The sequence below is a fragment of the Artemia franciscana genome, chromosome 5 (assembly GCF_032884065.1).
Source record: "Artemia franciscana chromosome 5, ASM3288406v1, whole genome shotgun sequence".
In the NCBI taxonomy this organism is placed as follows: domain Eukaryota; kingdom Metazoa; phylum Arthropoda; class Branchiopoda; order Anostraca; family Artemiidae; genus Artemia; species Artemia franciscana.
This window is the reverse complement of record NC_088867.1, coordinates 9683727-9702576: the sequence shown is the minus strand read 5'-3', so window position 1 is coordinate 9702576 and position 18850 is coordinate 9683727. Positions and strand designations below refer to the sequence as shown.

At 38.6% G+C, this 18850-nt stretch overlaps 1 protein-coding gene and 1 long non-coding RNA gene across 3 annotated transcripts in view; one reads left to right on the top strand and one right to left on the bottom strand.

Moving 5' to 3' along the window:
• The window catches only part of LOC136026962 (retinol dehydrogenase 11-like), a 120451-nt gene extending 112492 nt beyond the window's left edge, over positions 1 to 7959 (top strand). For both annotated transcript variants that reach the window (XM_065703827.1, XM_065703826.1), the window contains one exon: positions 7757 to 7959. In XM_065703827.1, coding sequence (XP_065559899.1) covers positions 7757 to 7843 — 87 coding nt within the window. In that variant the 3' untranslated portion in view covers positions 7844 to 7959. The remainder of the gene's footprint in view (positions 1 to 7756) is intronic.
• Positions 7960 to 12165: 4206 nt separating this feature from the next.
• Positions 12166 to 18850, bottom strand: part of LOC136026761 (uncharacterized) — a 26715-nt gene continuing 20030 nt past the window's right edge. The window contains exon 3 of the long non-coding RNA XR_010617414.1: positions 12166 to 12331. This is a non-coding gene — a long non-coding RNA (uncharacterized LOC136026761). The remainder of the gene's footprint in view (positions 12332 to 18850) is intronic.

Sequence of the window (18850 nt, the reverse complement as noted above, 5' to 3'; positions counted from 1 at the left end):
GTGTGTGTGTGTGTGTGTGTGTGTGTGTGTGTGTGTGTGTGTGTGTGTGTGTGTGTGTGTGTGTGTGTGTGTGTGTGTGTGTGTGTGTGTGTGTGTGTGTGTGTGTGTGTGTGTGTGTGTGTGTGTGTGTGTGTGTGTGTGTGTGTGTGTGTGTGTGTGTGTGTGTGTGTGTGTGTGTGTGTGGTGTGTGTGTGTGTGTGTGTGTGTGTGTGTGTGTGTGTGTGTGTGTGTGTGTGTGTGTGTGTGTGTGTGTGTGTGTGTGTGTGTGTGTGTGTGTGTGTGTGTGTGTGTGTGTGTGTGTGTGTGTGTGTGTGTGTGTGTGTGTGTGTGTGTGTGTGTGTGTGTGTGTGTGTGTGTGTGTGTGTGTGTGTGTGTGTGTGTGTGTGTGTGTGTGTGTGTGTGTGTGTGTGTGTGTGTGTGTGTGTGTGTGTGTGTGTGTGTGTGTGTGTGTGTGTGTGTGTGTGTGTGTGTGTGTGTGTGTGTGTGTGTGTGTGTGTGTGTGTGTGTGTGTGTGTGTGTGTGTGTGTGTGTGTGTGTGTGTGTGTGTGTGTGTGTGTGTGTGTGTGTGTGTGTGTGTGTGTGTGTGTGTGTGTGTGTGTGTGTGTGTGTGTGTGTGTGTGTGTGTGTGTGTGTGTGTGTGTGTGTGTGTGTGTGTGTGTGTGTGTGTGTGTGTGTGTGTGTGTGTGTGTGTGTGTGTGTGTGTGTGTGTGTGTGTGTGTGTGTGTGTGTGTGTGTGTGTGTGTGTGTGTGTGTGTGTGTGTGTGTGTGTGTGTGTGTGTGTGTGTGTGTGTGTGTGTGTGTGTGTGTGTGTGTGTGTGTGTGTGTGTGTGTGTGTGTGTGTGTGTGTGTGTGTGTGTGTGTGTGTGTGTGTGTGTGTGTGTGTGTGTGTGTGTGTGTGTGTGTGTGTGTGTGTGTGTGTGTGTGTGTGTGTGTGTGTGTGTGTGTGTGTGTGTGTGTGTGTGTGTGTGTGTGTGTGTGTGTGTGTGTGTGTGTGTGTGTGTGTGTGTGTGTGTGTGTGTGTGTGTGTGTGTGTGTGTGTGTGTGTGTGTGTGTGTGTGTGTGTGTGTGTGTGTGTGTGTGTGTGTGTGTGTGTGTGTGTGTGTGTGTGTGTGTGTGTGTGTGTGTGTGTGTGTGTGTGTGTGTGTGTGTGTGTGTGTGTGTGTGTGTGTGTGTGTGTGTGTGTGTGTGTGTGTGTGTGTGTGTGTGTGTGTGTGTGTGTGTGTGTGTGTGTGTGTGTGTGTGTGTGTGTGTGTGTGTGTGTGTGTGTGGTGTGTGTGTGTGTGTGTGTGTGTGTGTGTGTGTGTGTGTGTGTGTGTGTGTGTGTGTGTGTGTGTGTGTGTGTGTGTGTGTGTGTGTGTGTGTGTGTGTGTGTGTGTGTGTGTGTGTGTGTGTGTGTGTGTGTGTGTGTGTGTGTGTGTGTGTGTGTGTGTGTGTGTGTGTGTGTGTGTGTGTGTGTGTGTGTGTGTGTGTGTGTGTGTGTGTGTGTGTGTGTGTGTGTGTGTGTGTGTGTGTGTGTGTGTGTGTGTGTGTGTGTGTGTGTGTGTGTGTGTGTGTGTGTGTGTGTGTGTGTGTGTGTGTGTGTGTGTGTGTGTGTGTGTGTGTGTGTGTGTGTGTGTGTGTGTGTGTGTGTGTGTGTGTGTGTGTGTGTGTGTGTGTGTGTGTGTGTGTGTGTGTGTGTGTGTGTGTGTGTGTGTGTGTGTGTGTGTGTGTGTGTGTGTGTGTGTGTGTGTGTGTGTGTGTGTGTGTGTGTGTGTGTGTGTGTGTGTGTGTGTGTGTGTGTGTGTGTGTGTGTGTGTGTGTGTGTGTGTGTGTGTGTGTGTGTGTGTGTGTGTGTGTGTGTGTGTGTGTGTGTGTGTGTGTGTGTGTGTGTGTGTGTGTGTGTGTGTGTGTGTGTGTGTGTGTGTGTGTGTGTGTGTGTGTGTGTGTGTGTGTGTGTGTGTGTGTGTGTGTGTGTGTGTGTGTGTGTGTGTGTGTGTGTGTGTGTGTGTGTGTGTGTGTGTGTGTGTGTGTGTGTGTGTGTGTGTGTGTGTGTGTGTGTGTGTGTGTGTGTGTGTGTGTGTGTGTGTGTGTGTGTGTGTGTGTGTGTGTGTGTGTGTGTGTGTGTGTGTGTGTGTGTGTGTGTGTGTGTGTGTGTGTGTGTGTGTGTGTGTGTGTGTGTGTGTGTGTGTGTGTGTGTGTGTGTGTGTGTGTGTGTGTGTGTGTGTGTGTGTGTGTGTGTGTGTGTGTGTGTGTGTGTGTGTGTGTGTGTGTGTGTGTGTGTGTGTGTGTGTGTGTGTGTGTGTGTGTGTGTGTGTGTGTGTGTGTGTGTGTGTGTGTGTGTGTGTGTGTGTGTGTGTGTGTGTGTGTGTGTGTGTGTGTGTGTGTGTGTGTGTGTGTGTGTGGTGTGTGTGTGTGTGTGTGTGTGTGTGTGTGTGTGTGTGTGTGTGTGTGTGTGTGTGTGTGTGTGTGTGTGTGTGTGTGTGTGTGTGTGTGTGTGTGTGTGTGTGTGTGTGTGTGTGTGTGTGTGTGTGTGTGTGTGTGTGTGTGTGTGTGTGTGTGTGTGTGTGTGTGTGTGTGTGTGTGTGTGTGTGTGTGTGTGTGTGTGTGTGTGTGTGTGTGTGTGTGTGTGTGTGTGTGTGTGTGTGTGTGTGTGTGTGTGTGTGTGTGTGTGTGTGGTGTGTGTGTGTGTGTGTGTGTGTGTGTGTGTGTGTGTGTGTGTGTGTGTGTGTGTGTGTGTGTGTGTGTGTGTGTGTGTGTGTGTGTGTGTGTGTGTGTGTGTGTGTGTGTGTGTGTGTGTGTGTGTGTGTGTGTGTGTGTGTGTGTGTGTGTGTGTGTGTGTGTGTGTGTGTGTGTGTGTGTGTGTGTGTGTGTGTGTGTGTGTGTGTGTGTGTGGTGTGTGTGTGTGTGTGTGTGTGTGTGTGTGTGTGTGTGTGTGTGTGTGTGTGTGTGTGTGTGTGTGTGTGTGTGTGTGTGTGTGTGTGTGTGTGTGTGTGTGTGTGTGTGTGTGTGTGTGTGTGTGTGTGTGTGTGTGTGTGTGTGTGTGTGTGTGTGTGTGTGTGTGTGTGTGTGTGTGTGTGTGTGTGTGTGTGTGTGTGTGTGTGTGTGTGTGTGTGTGTGTGTGTGTGTGTGTGTGTGTGTGTGTGTGTGTGTGTGTGTGTGTGTGTGTGTGTGTGTGTGTGTGTGTGTGTGTGTGTGTGTGTGTGTGTGTGTGTGTGTGTGTGTGTGTGTGTGTGTGTGTGTGTGTGTGTGTGTGTGTGTGTGTGTGTGTGTGTGTGTGTGTGTGTGTGTGTGTGTGTGTGTGTGTGTGTGTGTGTGTGTGTGTGTTGTGTGTGTGTGTGTGTGTGTGTGTGTGTGGTGTGTGTGTGTGTGTGTGTGTGTGTGTGTGTGTGTGTGTGTGTGTGTGTGTGTGTGTGTGTGTGTGTGTGTGTGTGTGTGTGTGTGTGTGTGTGTGTGTGTGTGTGTGTGTGTGTGTGTGTGTGTGTGTGTGTGTGTGTGTGTGTGTGTGTGTGTGTGTGTGTGTGTGTGTGTGTGTGTGTGTGTGTGTGTGTGTGTGTGTGTGTGTGTGTGTGTGTGTGTGTGTGTGTGTGTGTGTGTGTGTGTGTGTGTGTGTGTGTGTGTGTGTGTGTGTGTGTGTGTGTGTGTGTGTGTGTGTGTGTGTGTGTGTGTGTGTGTGTGTGTGTGTGTGTGTGTGTGTGTGTGTGTGTGTGTGTGTGTGTGTGTGTGTGTGTGTGTGTGTGTGTGTGTGTGTGTGTGTGTGTGTGTGTGTGTGTGTGTGTGTGTGTGTGTGTGTGTGTGTGTGTGTGTGTGTGTGTGTGTGTGTGTGTGTGTGTGTGTGTGTGTGTGTGTGTGTGTGTGTGTGTGTGTGTGTGTGTGTGTGTGTGTGTGTGTGTGTGTGTGTGTGTGTGTGTGTGTGTGTGTGTGTGTGTGTGTGTGTGTGGTGTGTGTGTGTGTGTGTGTGTGTGTGTGTGTGTGTGTGTGTGTGTGTGTGTGTGTGTGTGTGTGTGGTGTGTGTGTGTGTGTGTGTGTGTGTGTGTGTGTGTGTGTGTGTGTGTGTGTGTGTGTGTGTGTGTGTGTGTGTGTGTGTGTGTGTGTGTGTGTGTGTGTGTGTGTGTGTGTGTGTGTGTGTGTGTGTGTGTGTGTGTGTGTGTGTGTGTGTGTGTGTGTGTGTGTGTGTGTGTGTGTGTGTGTGTGTGTGTGTGTGTGTGTGTGTGTGTGTGTGTGTGTGTGTGTGTGTGTGTGTGTGTGTGTGTGTGTGTGTGTGTGTGTGTGTGTGTGTGTGTGTGTGTGTGTGTGTGTGTGTGTGTGTGTGTGTGTGTGTGTGTGTGTGTGTGTGTGTGTGTGTGTGTGTGTGTGTGTGTGTGTGTGTGTGTGTGTGTGTGTGTGTGTGTGTGTGTGTGTGTGTGTGTGTGTGTGTGTGTGTGTGTGTGTGTGTGTGTGTGTGTATGTAAACACAGGATGGATTGGGCAGTGTGAGATCCGAGTGGGCATACTTAATTTCGAAAAAGAATACGCTAATTGAGCTCTTTCTGTTGAAGCATTGCTGTGAAAAAGTTATATCTTGATTTAGAGAGTTAGGTTTAGGGGTATTAGCCCTCCTCGTCTTTAGGTACCCTAAATATGCTGTGAAAGACGAATTTAAATGAAACATAAAAAACTAACAAGTTCTCTCAAACGAAAGTTAGAGCAACATTAAAACTTAAAACGAATCAAATCATTCCGTATACTAGGGCGCTGCCTTCTCCTCAATCCCTGCTTTTTCCGCTACAATTTCACAGTACTTTATAAAATAATTCCCATTCCAATTCAACAGCTCATGTGTTAAAGTAATTGTTGTTAAACAATTGGGACAAAAAGTAAACTTTAGCGTAAAGAGGGGGGAGGGTTTGAGGAAAGGGCAGCCCCCCTGATATTCGGAATAATTTCTGTTCGTTTTAAGTTTTATTGTCTCCCTTTCATTTTATTTGACAAAACTTGTTTTTTTTTGAAACTATTTCGATACCAATAGCTACATCAAACGAATTGCATTTTAATGCTGATTTTAAATATAGCCTACAAGTTTTATCGAGTTTAGTCTTACCCATCAAAAGTTACGAGCCTGAGAAAATTTGTCTTATTGTAGAAAATAGGGGAAACACCCCTTAAAAGTCATATAATCTTAACGTAAATCACTCAATCGCATTCAGCGTATCAAAGAACCCTACTGTAGAAGTTTCAAGCTCCTATCCACAAAAATATGGAATTTTGTATTTTTGGCCACAAGACCGATCACGGATGCGTGTTTATTTGTTTGTTTGTTGTTTTTTTTCCAGGGGTGATCGTATCGATCCAGTGGTCCTAGAATGTCGCAAGAGGGCTCATTCTAACGGAAATGACAAGTTCTAGTGCCCATTTTAAGTGACCAAAAAACTGGAGGGCACCTAGGCCTCCTCTCACGCTAATTATTTTCCCAAAGTCACCGGATGAAAATTCTGAGATAGAAATTTTATTCAGCATAGTCAAAACCTTATAACTATATCTTTGAGGACGACTTACTCCCCCACAGTCTCCGTGGGAGGGGCTACAAGTTATAAACTTTGACCAGTGCTTACACATATTAATGGTTATTGGGAGCAATGGTGCAGACGTTTTCAGGCAGATTTTTTTGTCGGGGGAGGGGTTGAGGAGAGGGGGATATGCTGGGGGAACTTTTCATGCAGGAGTTTGTCATGGGGGAAGAAAACTTCTATGAAGGGAGTGCAGGATTTTCTAGCATTATTTAAAAATAAAAACAATGAAAAGTATGAAAAAGCTTTTTCAGCTGAAAGTAAAGAGCAGCATTAAAACTTAAAACGAACAGAAATTATTACGTATATGAGGGGTTTACCTCCTCGTAATACCCTCGCTCTTTACGCTAAAGTATTTTTAGTAATTTCAACTATTAATTTACGGCCCTTGTAATTCAGGGATCATTCTTAAGTAATTGGGGCAAAATTTTAGCTCTAGTGTGGAGAGCGAGGTACTGAAGGGGGGTGGGGGTGAATCCCCTCATATACGCAATTAAAACAGGTGAATACAAAAGTTTGTTACGTAAGCTAATTCGTAAGTTATGTATATCTGTTACTAATAAAAACGCTCGTAAAAAATTAAAAGTTCTAGTTGCCTTTTTAAGTAACCAAAAAATTGGAGGGCAACTAGGCCTCCTCCCCCGCTATACTATGAGAAAGCCATGTAGCCAAAAAAAGTAAATATACAAATTTCGTTTTAATCATACATTTGCGGAGAGCCAAAATCTAAACATGCATTAATTCAAAAACGTCAGAAATTAAATTAAAAAAAAAAGTTTTTACCTGTAAGTAAGGAGCGACATTAAAACTCAAAAGGAACAGAAATTTGTCTGTACATGAAAGAGGTTGTCCCCTCCTCAATGCCTCGCTCTTTACGCTAAAGTTCGAGTCTGTGTCACAACTCTACTTTTTTTAAACAATAAAAAAACTTTAGCGTAAAGAATGAGGCGTTGAGGAGGGGACAACCTCTTTCACATACGGAACAATTTCTGTTCGATTTAAGTTTTAATGTCGCTCCTTACTTGCAGTTAAAAAAAACTTGTTTTTTTTAATTTAATCTCTCACAGTTTCAAGCCAACCAACAGCCGGGATTTAAAAATGACTGAATTTTTTCTACCATAAAGCTTATCTGCCAATAATGGGTAATTTAGATTGGTAGCTTCTCTTGATCCGGCCGTTCCTTGGGTTTTGCCATTCCTGGTGACAAAATTACTTTTCCTAGGTTCATTGGAATTTCTGTTTTGAGAAAAATAGCTATCTGTAACTTAAATCCAGTACCATTGTAGTTAGGAACGAATATAAGAGCATGGTAAAGGAAGCATGACTGGCTTCATCCAATGATTTTTTTACCTTAAAAATGGGTCTCCTTGAATGAACTTCTGTCCAGGTTTATACGAACACCCTTCGAAAACGTTGTGGCCGGCAAAAACAAAAACATGGAAGGCATCTCGTTTTTTACAGAGTCGACGCTAGTGCGTTTTCTCTGATAAGAGTTACTAGCTAAACAAACGTATAAAGAAGGTCTTTCACTTTTTGGGAAGGTCTATTCTCATCAGTTTTCATTAATAACAGGTATTTTAAATAAACTTCATATGTATCAAAGCTTTTTCTTATAAAATATATTTTTTCTTCAACTAGTTTTAACAATGTGATGTTTTGATTTTCGTTACTAGTTCTGTTACTTTCATTACTGGTTCTGTGTCTAAAATAAACGAACTTTCTTTTTAAAAGAATTTTATTATTCAGATGTTTTGCATATGTATTTGTCATCTACTACCTCTTCTAGATTATCTTAGCCGCTCCAACTCTATTGTAACAAATCAGAACATTGCATCATAACGAGAAACACAAAATAATGACACATAATCAGACAGAAATTTTGCTTTTCCTATTTGACTAATTTTAAAAAACCTGTATTCGCTTGTATTTTCGGAAGTATAACAGTTCGAAATAGTGATGAAACCTTTTAATCAACCGTGAACAGATATGAAAATTTTTAACTGGATATTTCGAACACGTATGCAGTGTTCATCATTAGCAGTAAGAGTCTTACGACTGATGATTAGCACTGTATATGTGTTCGAAATATCCAGTTAAATTTTTTTTATTTTTTCACTGTCGATTAAAAGATTTCATCCCTATTTTGAACTGTTATACTTTCGTCATGGAAAGGCAGTGTGGTCTTCGAAGTTTCTTGTATTTTCGGATAGGGAGTGAAATTGTGTTAATTACAGGTGGCTAGAACATCTTGGCTGGCCAAAGACGAGGATCTTGCGAGGAAATTGTGGACTGCTACTGAAGATATTGTTGGCATATCCTAGTGTCAAGTTCTCTGACAATGCCTCTAACTGCCATTGACCAAACAAAGGAATTTTTCAGTTTGTAAAGATTTGTGTAAGATATTAAATCATCACTAAAATAAAAATATTCTGGGTTAGTCTAATGGAAATTTATTAGTATTGAAGAAGAACTAAGTAAAAGAATTGATCATGTAATAATGTACAGGTAACCATTAGAAATTTTTATTGAAGTATTCTTTTTTATGGCATAGTTCTACCTGTGTTTCCTTTTTACTCTCTCATTCCTTGTAAATTGATTACATAAAAAAAAACTAGTTTTTTTTAACTGAAAGTAAGGAGCGACATTAAAACTTAAAACGAACAGAAATTACTCCGTGTATGAAGTGGGTTGTCCCCTCCGCAATCCCTCGCTCTTTACGCTAAAACTTTTAATTTTTTTAAAAAGCAGAATTGTGGCAAAGAGTCAAACTTTAGCGTAAAGAGCGAGGGATTGCGGAAGGGAAAACCCATTTCATATACAGAGTAATTTCTGTTCGTTTTAAGTTTTAATGTCGCTCCTTACTTTCAGTTAAAAAAACTAGTTTTTTTATGTAATTTCTGAACGTTTTTGAATTAGTGCATGTTTGATTTTGGCTCTCCACACATAAATTATTAAAATGAAATTTGCATATTAATTCCTTTTTTGGCTAAATGGCTTTCTCTTAGTTTTGATCATTTTGAGAAATAAGGGATGGAGAAGGAGGCGTAGTTTCCATGCAATTTTTCGGTTACATAAAAAGGCAACTATAAATTTTGATTTTGAACAAATTTTTGTATTAGTAAAAAATATACGTAACTTAAGAATTAACTTACGTAACAAACTTTTATATTCTTTAATTTTTATATTATGTATATGAGGGGGTTTGTACCCTCGTTAATACCTCGTTCTTTACACTAAATCGTAAGTTTTGTCCTAATTATTTTAGAATGACCCCTGAATCAGAAAGGCCGTGGAATAAATAGTTGAAATTACTAAAAATACTATAGCATAAAGAGCGAGGTATTTATCTCCTCCTAAATACCTCGCTCTTTATGCTATAGTATTTTTAGAACCCCTCATATGCGTAATAATCTCTGTTCGCTTTAAGTTTCAATGCTACTCTTTACTTTCAATTGAAAAAACTTTTCCATGTTTATTTTTTCATTAATTTTTTTTATAGTAATTTTAGAAAATCCTGCGCCCTTTTCATTGAATTTCTGTTCCCCCATGACATATTTCTCCAAGGAAAGATCCTACCACATAGCCCCCTCCCCTCAACCCCACCCCCAAAACCAAAAAAAAAAATCCCCTGAAAACGACTGTACACTTCCCAATAACCATTATTATATGTAAACACTGGTCATAGTTTGTAACTTGCAGCCCCTCCCCCAGGGACTGTGGGGGAGTAAGTCATTCCCAAAGACATAGTTATTATGGTTTTTGACTATGCGGAACAAAATGGCTATCTCAAAATTTTGATCTGTTGGCTTTGGAGAAAAAATGAGCGTTGGAGGGGGCCTAGGTGCCCTCCAATTTTTTTGGTCACTTAAAAAGGGCACTAGAACTTTTCATTTCCGTTAGAATGAGCCCTCTTGCGACATTCTAGGACCACTTGGTCGATACGATGACCCCTGGAAAAAAAAAAAAAAACAAATAAACACGCACCCGTGATTTGTCTTCTGGCAAGAAATACGGAATTCCATATTTTTGTAGATAGGAGCTTGAAAATTTTGCTATAGGGTTCTCTGATACGCCGAATGCGATGATGTGATTTTCGTTAAGATTCTGTGACTTTTGGGGGGTGTTTTCCCCTATTTTCTAATTCTAATTTTTCAGGCTCGTAACTTTTGATGACCAAGATTAAATTTGATGAAACTTATATATTTAAAATCAGCATGAAAATCTGATTCTTTTGATGTATATTTTAGCATCAAAATTCCGTTTTTTAGAGTTCCGTTTACTATTGAGCCGGGTCGCTCCTTACTACAGTTCGTTACCACGAACTGTTTGACAATGGGTAACAAATACAAGCTCTTCATATTTTTTTCCACCAAAACATAGGATGGAGTAAAAGTGTGCACCCTAGTTATGCCGTTGACACCTGAGACCAATCTTACTTCTTTGGGGGAAAGAAAAGTCCCAAAGTTCTGGCGATTTGAATTTAAAAAAGAGGGAATAGTTGTGGGAAAGGTCAAAGTCATGGCCAATTGTAGAAAAAAGCCAAGACAGATTGTTGAATTAAGTGGGCAGCCCAGTCAAGGGTTAATTTTATCCCTTTGATTGCCGTTGTTACTGTCCCCCATTTATGCTACACCTTTCCGTGCATGTGTGTCCCTTCACAATTCAAAAACGATTTTGTAAGTTATCAGTACCCAACACTTTAATCTCTACCCTTCATGATGTTCCATGTAGTAGGAAAAAGAAAATCTAATTTTAATGCATTGTAAGTACAAGCGCCGGTAAGTACCTCCAATGTATTAAAATTAGATTAATTCCTAAATGAACCACTTCTCAAGGTAAACTGGTTGTAGATTAGAAGTAGCACCATTAGAATCCTTGTTCAATGTTCTTTCTAGACACCATGGTTGCTTTTCAGGCAATGCACCTCATCCCCTTAACAATCACCCTAAGTAGTATATTTAATCGTTGTTTTTCATGCGATGGGTCCTCATGTCTTGTTAACAGGTTTCTTGAATTCTTGACCCGTAAAAAACATTCGACATGGGTCATTCCAACAGAATTGTTGGATAACATATCATTTAAAAGGATTCAAAATGTGGGTAGCAATGGAAGGCAACATGATGATCGGACTAAAAGACCCCGATTTATCTAATTCATTAATTAATAGAATATTCCTAATTAGTTAATAGAATAAATTAGTAGATTGATAATAGATTAATAAGATTAATTAAAGAATCAATTAACTAATAGATAAACACGATTAATAGAAACATGTTGCATATTTTAAAACAAGAATGTCATTGCTTAAGTGTTTTTTAGTCTTTTATATATCCTAAAGCTATATCTGGGACCATCAGAGGGGGGGGGGGTGCATTGTGCATTGTCAGAACAGTAACCTTGGTTTTTTTAGACAGCATAAAAAAAAGGAATATAATGATATAGTTTTTATTTATTTATTCTATTTATGTTTCTTTTGGTATTCTCAAAATACCAAAAGAAACATAAAAAAAAATTTGTGCCATTCTCAGGTTTTCTCCATACTCTCTTTTTCTTTACTGTGATCTTACTTTTATGCTAGTTTCCTCTTGAAAGAAATTTCAGTGGGTGTTCTAATTTCGGCTCCAAAAATTTGCATGACAACACTGTTTTGCAAATGTCTTTAAAGTTTCTTATCAAATGGCATTTTGAGACCAAACTTGTAATTGAATGCAGAAGTGTTTTGTAACTTAGAACAATTCGAACAATTAGAAAAGGTCAGAACAGTGACCTTGGTTTTTGTGGACAGCATAAAAAAAGGGAATATAACTATATAATTTTTATTTATTTATTCTATTTATGTTTCTTTTGGTAGGGGTTTAGGATAGGCAAGAACATTAATTTTGACCGTATTGATATATATTATAATTCTACGAAATGTGTTTCGAGCATTATTCATTTGAATAATGCTGTATGAAATTGATCATAATAATCCCCGAGAATTGGTTCACTCTCGAAAAATCCTAGATTATGTTTGAATAGAAACTAGAATAATAATGAATACTCATTTTTCTGTTATAAGTTTACTATCATTCACTGATTCAACAATTTAAAATGAACAAAGCCTGGGTTTAGGCCAACATCGTATGGTGGGATTGTGATCCCTCGCTTTTTTTACCTATTGCTTCATTTAATAGTTTGAACTGTGCCATTCTCAGGTGTTCTCCATACTCTCTTTTTCTTTACTGTGATCTTACTTTTATGGTCGTTTTCTCTTGAAAGAAATTTCAATGGGTGTTCTAATTTCGGCGCTAACAATTTGCATGGCAACACTGTTTTGCAAATGTCTTTAAAGGTTCTTATCAAATGGCATTTTGAGACCAAACTTGTAATTGAATGCAGAAGTGTTTTGTAACTTAGAACAATGGCTTAGATTAGGACTTCCTGGATCTCATTTTAGATTTCTCAGTTAGACAGTAGAAATCTTGAAAAGTTTTGCTTCGAAATATCTTTCAACTTCTACTTTATTAATAGTGCTCTGAAAGTTTCTTTTTGCCACTATCAAATTCGAAAAGTTTGATTATTTTTCAAAAATTGCAAAACAGCAGATCATCTTCAATTTCAAGTTTTAGAATTTCTCCCTGTTTCTTCTGCCCATTGAGACTACTTGAAGTACCAAGGACAGGGAAACTGAAAACTGATCGTTAGAACTCGTTGAGTGGAAACTTATACATTAATATAAATCTTAAGAAATAGTAAAAATCGGGTTACAAATTTTTATGAAAAAAACTCCGTATACAGTTATGCAGTTTTTGAAGTAGCATTTGCCAGACCTAAAAAAAAAAAATATGAGTGAAAAATAAGCAAAAAACATGTTAAAAATACGCAGGATTGTCGGCAGGGTCAAGACGAAGTTGGCAAGATCTTCGATGGAGGAGCGTTGGTCGAGAGCTCAGGACAGGTCGTCCAGGCGAACAACTGTTGCTGCCTTATGCGCCCTTAGGGCAGATAGGGCAGATAACTGGAAGTAAAATATAAGAAAATCGCAGTTTTAGTTCTAAATAGACGTAAGGTGGGACAGAGGGGACAAAAGTGTATTTACTTTGATTAACTTTGTACTACAACAATTTTCATTTAGAGGATAAAATATTTTGACCATGGACCATGAAGGAAATATATGGAATATTTTTAATTATTTGCATCTGGACTAAACACAAGATGAGCTTTTCGATGCCCCAAAAACAATGCCAGTTAAATAACTGCTGTTGTTTTGACTTTTCAACCAGAATTCTGCCTTGTGGTGCATAATAATAGACTTACTTACTTGTACTTACTTGTACTTGTGGCGGCAATCAGGCGTTTCCACCTCGCCCGGCATCGATAATCTTAGAGACCTTCTTGGACCATGTTGTTCGATGCAATAATAGACTACAATAGTTTATTAAATCGTTTTTATTTCCTACTTGGAAAAAACCTCAAAATGAATCCTTGTATTCTCTATAGTTTTTAAAAACAACCCGAGGCGAATTTGACGACAAAGGTTGATAAGATCACATGTAAAGGAATGCTCTCATAGATAAATTTTAGGAAGAGGGCCTGAAATGACGAGATGGAATTTCGGGTTTTAATCTTCAAATCTGCTTAGACATGCTGGCAGACTTGATCACAGGAGTACATTCTGGCCTATTCACCCTAAAATATCAATGCTTTTTCAAATTCTGTAAAATTTATCAAGTTCAATGTTACCCATTTGAAGTTACGTGCATGAGAAAAATTTGCCTAATTTTAAAAAAGGGGGAAACACCCCAAAAAAATAAAGGGATCAATAAACACCAAAAACAAGAAGAACAATAGGGAATTTTTTAAGACAGTGGGAATTGTTCTTCTTGTTTTTGGTGTTTGTGATGGAAAGGCAGTGTGGGGTTCTTCGTTATTTAAAGGGATCGATATATCAGAAAACCCTACTCTAGAAGTTTCAAGCTCCTATATATAACAAATGTGGGTTTTTGTATTTTTTGCCGGAAGTAGCATTCATTTTAAGTGACCAAAACTACTGGAGTGCAGCTAGTTCCCGTCACACGCCCCTTTTTCTAAAAGTTGTTTGATCAAATTTGATACAGCCATTTTGTTCAGCATAGTCGAAAGGTTTGATAACTATGTATTTGAGAATGGCTTGATCCCCCGCACAGTCCCCAGATAAAGGGCTGCAAGCTATGTACCTTGCCCATTGCTTACACGCAGTATTAGCTATTGGGAAGTATAAAAAAGTTTGGGGGGGGAAGGGGGGCTATATTTGGACAATTTTTCCATAGAGAAATTTTTTGTGGAAAAAGGGAATCCCCATGGAGGGAGAGCTGGATTTCGTGGCATTATTTAAAAAACGATTAGAAATGAATAAATTAGAAATTAATTTTTCTAACTGAAATCGAGGAGAATCGTTAGAACATAAAACAAACAGAACTTATTACGTATATTAGGTGACTGCACCCTCCTTAATAGCTCACTCTCTACGCTAAAGTTTTCTTTGGAAATTTTAAAAAAGATTATTAATCTAATTAAACGGCTCTTACAGTTTTTATTTATGAAAAAAAGATAAAAAAGATATAGCTTAGTAATTAAAAAACTACTGCAAAGAATGAATGAACGTAAACTGATTATTAAATCATAGGCAGTGCTGCTTAAATAAATAGCAATATGGGTAAAGCGTATTATTCATTTGTTTTTGTTTTTTAGACCTGGGCACTTCGTATAGAATTAGTTATCGTAGAAACTTCAAAAGGACCTCATTCAATGGGAAATTGAAATGACTAGTGTCCTTTTTGCAGTTGAAATTGATTGGAGGGTGACCAGCCCCCTCCCCATGTCCATCATTTCCCCAAACACATCCAATCAAAATTCAGAGATAGTCATTTTCTTCGACGTAGTTGAAAGGTCATGAAATCAAGTCTTTCAGGATGACAAACCTACTCCCCACAGCCCTCAGGGAAACGGTTTTAAGTTATACACTGGGTGAATCTAAGGTTTTTATAGAAAGGGTGGTCGTATAAACTTTGGATGGGGTCAATTTGTTGTGGTAATCAGAAGTTTCAGTGCTCTTTTAAGACTCAAGTCATCAGAGGGCAGCTAGTTATGCTCAGGGGGCATATAAAGTTTTTATGGAAGGATGGGTCGTGTAAACTCTAGAAGAGGCTCATCGGGTTGGGAATTATAGTTCTAGGTCCCTTCTAAGAATAAAAAGTGGTGGAGGGCAACTAGTCAAAAATTCTGAGATAATCATTTTGTTCGACGTAGTTGAAAGATCGTGAAATCAAGTCTTTCAGGATGACAACCCTACCCTCAAAGCCCTCAGGGCAACGATTGTAAGTTACACACTGAGTGAATATAAGGTTTTTATAGAAAGGGAGGTCGTATAAATTTTGTAAGGGGTCAATTTGGCGTGGTAATCAGAAGTTCTAGTGCTTTTTTAAGACTTGAAGTCATCAGAGGGCAGCTAGTTATGGCCAGGGGGCATATAAAGTTTTTATGGAAGGAGTGGTCGTGTGAACTCTAGAAGAGGCTTATTGGGTTTGAAATGAATAATTCTAGGTCCCTTCTAGGAATCAAAAGTGATGGAGGGCAACTAGTCCCCGTGTAACACCTTCTTTTTCACACCCTCTTTTGCATCCTATCGAAATTTTGAAATGGCCATTTTGATAACAATAGACAAAAGATTATATGTGAATGTCTTAAGGGTCAAGACCAAAGAGTCTAGGGACAAAGGTTTTAATAAGGTGGCATATAAGTTTTTTATGGAACGTGTGGGCGCATAAACTTTGGATCAGATGGGGCTTATTTGATTGGAAATCGGAAGTTATAGTGCCCTTTTTAAGAGTCAAAAGTGAAGGGAATTCAACAATCCCCCCCCCCCAAAGTGTATCATTCCCAAAAACACATCCGATCAAAATTTTAAGAGAGCTATGCTTTTCATCATTGTTGAAAGAATCAGTAATCATTTCTGGGGTGATGGCAACCGCCCCACAGTACTCATGGCAATTTTTTCATTGTTTACCCATATCCTATGTTACTGAGAAAGGTATGTATTTTGATCTTTACTTTTCCAGAAGGCGAAAGGCATTCGGGTGAGCCTTTCAGAGAATTATGAGTAGAGCATTGAACTAAATCAAAACAGGTAATGTGTATGCAAATTTCCAAAAGGGTGTAAATGGGGGCGCTGCTGTATTTTAGCTAGAAATATGAAATATTTAATAGAAAGTATTAAGGTGAAGCTTTTAAGGAATATGTAAGCGGATGTTGAAAAAAAATATTAGCATTTGGATTTTCAAACAGTTCGTGGTAACGAACTGTAGTAAAGTCATAGAATCTTAACGAAAATCACACCATCAGATTCAGCGTATCAGAGAACCCTACTGTAGAAGTTTCAAGCTCCTATCTACAAAAATGTGGAATTTTATATTTTTTGCCAGAAGGCAGATCACGGATGCGTGTTAATTTGTTTTTTTGTTTTTTTTCCCAGGGGTGATCGTATCGACCCAGTTGTCCTAGAATGTTGCGAGAGGGCTCATTCTAACGGAAATGAAAAGTTCTAGTGCCCTTTTTAAGTGACCCAAAAAATTGGAGAGCACCTAGGCCCCCTCCAACGCTAATTATTTTCCCAAAGTCAACGGATCAAAATTCTAAGATAGCCATTTTATTCAGCGTAGTCGAAAAACCTTATAACTATGTCTTTGGGGACGACTTACTCCCCCACACTCCCCGTGGGAAGGGTTACAAGTTCAAAACTTTGACCAGTGCTTACATATAGTAATGGTTATTGGGGAGTGTACAGGCGTTTTCAGGAGGATTTTTTGGTTGGAGGCAGGGGTTGAGAAGAGGAGGATATGCTGGGGGAACGTTCCGTCGAGGAATTTGTCATGGGGGAAGAAAATTTCCATGAAGGGAGCGCAGGATTTACTAGCATTACTTTAAAAAAATAATGAAAAAATAAATACGAAAACGTTTTTTTCAGCTGGAAGTAAGCAGCAGCATTAAAACTTAAAACGAACAGAAATTATTACCCATATGAGGGGCTCACCTCCTCCTAGTACCTCGTTCTTTACGCTAAAGTATTTTTAGTAATTTCAACTATTTATTTTGCGGCTTTTATGATTCAGGGGTCATTCTTAATGAATTGGGACAAAATTTAAGCTTTAGTGAAAAGAGCGAGGTACTGACGTGGGGGCGAACCCCCTCATATATGTAATAAAAACATGAGAATACAAAAGTTCTTTACGTGAGCTAATTTATAAGTTACGTATATCTTTTACTTATAAAAAGATTCGTAAAAAATTAAACGTTCTAGTTGCCTTTTTAATTAACCGAAAATCGGAGGCCAACTAGGCTTCCTCCCCGCTCTTTTTTTCTCAAAATCATTCGATCAAAATTATGAGAAAGTCATTTAGCAAAACAAATAAATATACAAATTTCGTTTTAATTATTCCTTTGCGGAGAGCCAAAATCAAAACATGCATTGATTCAAAAACGTTCAGAAATTAAATAAAAAACAACAAGTTTTTTAAATGAAAGTAAGGAGCGACATTAAAACTTAAAACGAACAGAAATTACTCCGTATATGAAAGGGGATTTTCCTTCTCAACGCCCCACTCTTTACGCTAAAGTTTTTTACTGTTTTAAAACGTAGAGTTAAGAGAAAGAGTCAAACTTTAGCGTAAAGAGCGGGGCGTTGAGAAGTAAAAGCCCCTTTCATATGCGGAGTAATTTCTGTTCATTTTAAGTTTTAATGTCGCTCCTTACTTTCATTCAAAAAACTTGTTTTTTTATTTATTTAATCTAGTTAGACCTTTAAGGATAAGTTGTGGCGAATTCTGAACTAGCCAGATGGCACTGTGTGTATGCTATTTATGCTACCACTACACTTACTGAAACTCATGACGCTAAGGGTATTAAGGTGAAAATTTTTGGGAATGCTTAGAGGGGTTTCAATTAAACGAAAAAACTATGTGCATTTGGGTTTTAGGCCATATAAGTATTATCATTGGCAGCAGTGCAGTATTGGCAGCAGTGCTCTATAATAGCTAGAAATAATATTCAAAATTCGAAGGAATTGATTCGATTTAAAATTAAAAGTTCTAGTACCTCTTTTAAAAGTAAAAGGAGATTTGGGGACAAGCAGCCCTCCTCCCAAGCCCATTCATTTTCTAAAGGCATCCAGTCGACATTTTGAGACAGCCATTTTGTTAAGCATAGTAGAACAGTCCAGCGACTATTTCTCAGGGATATTGGGTATGTCAATCGCCCTCAACTATACAATTGAGCCATCATGCTTTAAAACTAGATGTTATTTTAAAATTAAGTCAAAAGGCACTGCGTTTATGGTTGCCAAAGACACCTCAGCAATATCTTTAGAACGATTGGGGGTGTCAACTTGGAACAGTCGGGGCTACTGCTACTAATACTTCTAATCTTACAAATTAAATAAGTGAGAAGAGTGCATATGTATCCAGGCTGTCAAAGAGTATAGATAGAGTGTCTTAAGAATAATATGATGTTTTATTTTTCAGGCTAACTTGGGAAGGCATGGAATTAACTTAAAATTTACTATTTGTGTGCAGATTAAAAATTTTTGAAAAGTTTCTCCAATATACAAATAGCAAGCCAAACTATGGATTCTTATTAAAATAAACGAAAAGATATAAATATTATTTTTCTTCATGAAAAAGACTATGTCAACCAAAAACAAACAGTAATTAATTTAAAAAAACTTTCCACAAAACAAGTTCTTCAAAGAAAAATAAAGCGCGTCATTAAAACAAACATGAGTACAAATAAATTCAAATAATCTTCCAAGCGTAGAACTACCAAAAATCGCCTTCAATAAATAAATGAGACTCAAAAGGAACAGAAATTACACTAAGAAATCGAGTCAAACTTAAAACAAGCAAAAATTAACATGAGTAGGGCTGACAACCCCCAGGCCTTCTCAAGACCAGAACATAATTGCTTTTTGTTGAAAACTAAATACGTTTTAAACGTTTTCACTATTTTTACTTTAATAAATACAAAATTAACAAAACTTTAAGGAATAGATGTCACTATGTGTATATTAAACTGACAATCCACGGTAATTTTTTTTCAGTCAGGTGCAATTTATGTTTTGGTCCTGAGAAGGCGCAAAATTTTAAACAAAATTTAAATATCCATAAAACATTTTCAATCAGCAGTAGTTTTATGTAACCAAATTTTAATGTCAGACGTTCTATTGAGTTTTGAGTGGACAAGAGGGGGATTATTATTCATATGAATTGAACATTTGCATAAATTCATTGTCTTTAACTTTGCTAAACCTGTCTTGACCC